Source organism: Bison bison, unplaced genomic scaffold (genome assembly GCF_000754665.1).
Source record: "Bison bison bison isolate TAMUID 2011002044 unplaced genomic scaffold, Bison_UMD1.0 scf7180017850270, whole genome shotgun sequence".
Lineage (NCBI taxonomy): Eukaryota > Metazoa > Chordata > Mammalia > Artiodactyla > Bovidae > Bison > Bison bison.
Window position 1 is genome coordinate 14,247 of NW_011480843.1, and position 1,011 is coordinate 15,257.

The following is a 1,011-nucleotide window of genomic DNA, read 5'->3' on the forward strand; positions in this document are numbered from 1 at the left end:
ATACATGCAAAACTGAGTCCCGCTTCTGTACAACAGAAATGAAGCACAACATGGTAAATCAACTGTACATCAATAAAATTTAAGATATAAATAAATCAACCACTTCTTTGGAATGTAACTAAGTCCTACATCTTCTATCAAGTGTGCCCTGAGCACCCCATGCTTTGTTGCTCCCAAGCCTCAGACAGCCTTCACATAATCCCAAGTTCAAATTTATTCATATTCTTCCATGTAGGATATATCCATTTTGCCTTCTGTGCAGCTATGGGCACAGAAAGGAGTACACACGAGCTACCCTTCTAAACTTTGACTGGGGGCCTACATTTGAAAGGGCGCTCTAGCAGTTTGCAAAGAAGACGTGCTCAGATTACAGTCTGGCATGGCACACACAGTGATGACCATCTAAAATGAGTGGGAGTAGTTGCGTGTGTGTGTCATATACAGCTGAGTTGCTGAATGTTCATTCCTACCTCCCCATGCCTTCCTAGCATACCCTTTTCCTTTACCTAATCTTGCTGTAATCCACCTCTTTGGTAAGCACGCCAGGCCGTGCTACATGTGATCCATTGTGACTCATAGGTGAAATTCATGGCCAAGCCTTCAAAGTCAAGTTGATAGATTTGCAATAGATATGTAGTTGCTGTCTCTATCTTAGTCCCACCATTGTCTGTTTCTTCTTCCAAATTAGGTGAATCCCACAACCCAGTGTACCCATGCCCTGGTGAAGATGATGTACTGCTCCCACTGCCAAGGTCTCGTGACTGTGAAACCCTGTTACAACTATTGCTCCAACATCATGAGAGGCTGTTTGGCCAACCAAGGGGATCTTGATCTCGAGTGGAACAATTTCATAGGTGAGCAGGCGATTAATGTGTTTGTGTCACTCCTGGGCTTCCCAGAACTCACCTGCCAATGCAGGAGACATGGATTCGACCCCTGGGTTGGGAAGATCCCCTGGAGGAGAGCATGGTAACCCACTTTAGTATTCTTGCCTGGGGAATCCCATGGACA

At 45.2% G+C, this 1,011-nt stretch overlaps 1 protein-coding gene across 1 annotated transcript in view; it reads left to right on the forward strand.

The window, feature by feature from the left end:
- Positions 1-324: 324 nt before the first annotated feature.
- LOC104994796 (glypican-4-like) overlaps positions 325-1,011 on the forward strand; it is a 5,898-nt gene continuing 5,211 nt past the window's right edge. The window contains exon 1 of the mRNA XM_010848453.1: positions 325-854. Within this exon, the coding sequence (XP_010846755.1) occupies positions 728-854 (127 nt within the window). The 5' untranslated portion in view covers positions 325-727. The remainder of the gene's footprint in view (positions 855-1,011) is intronic.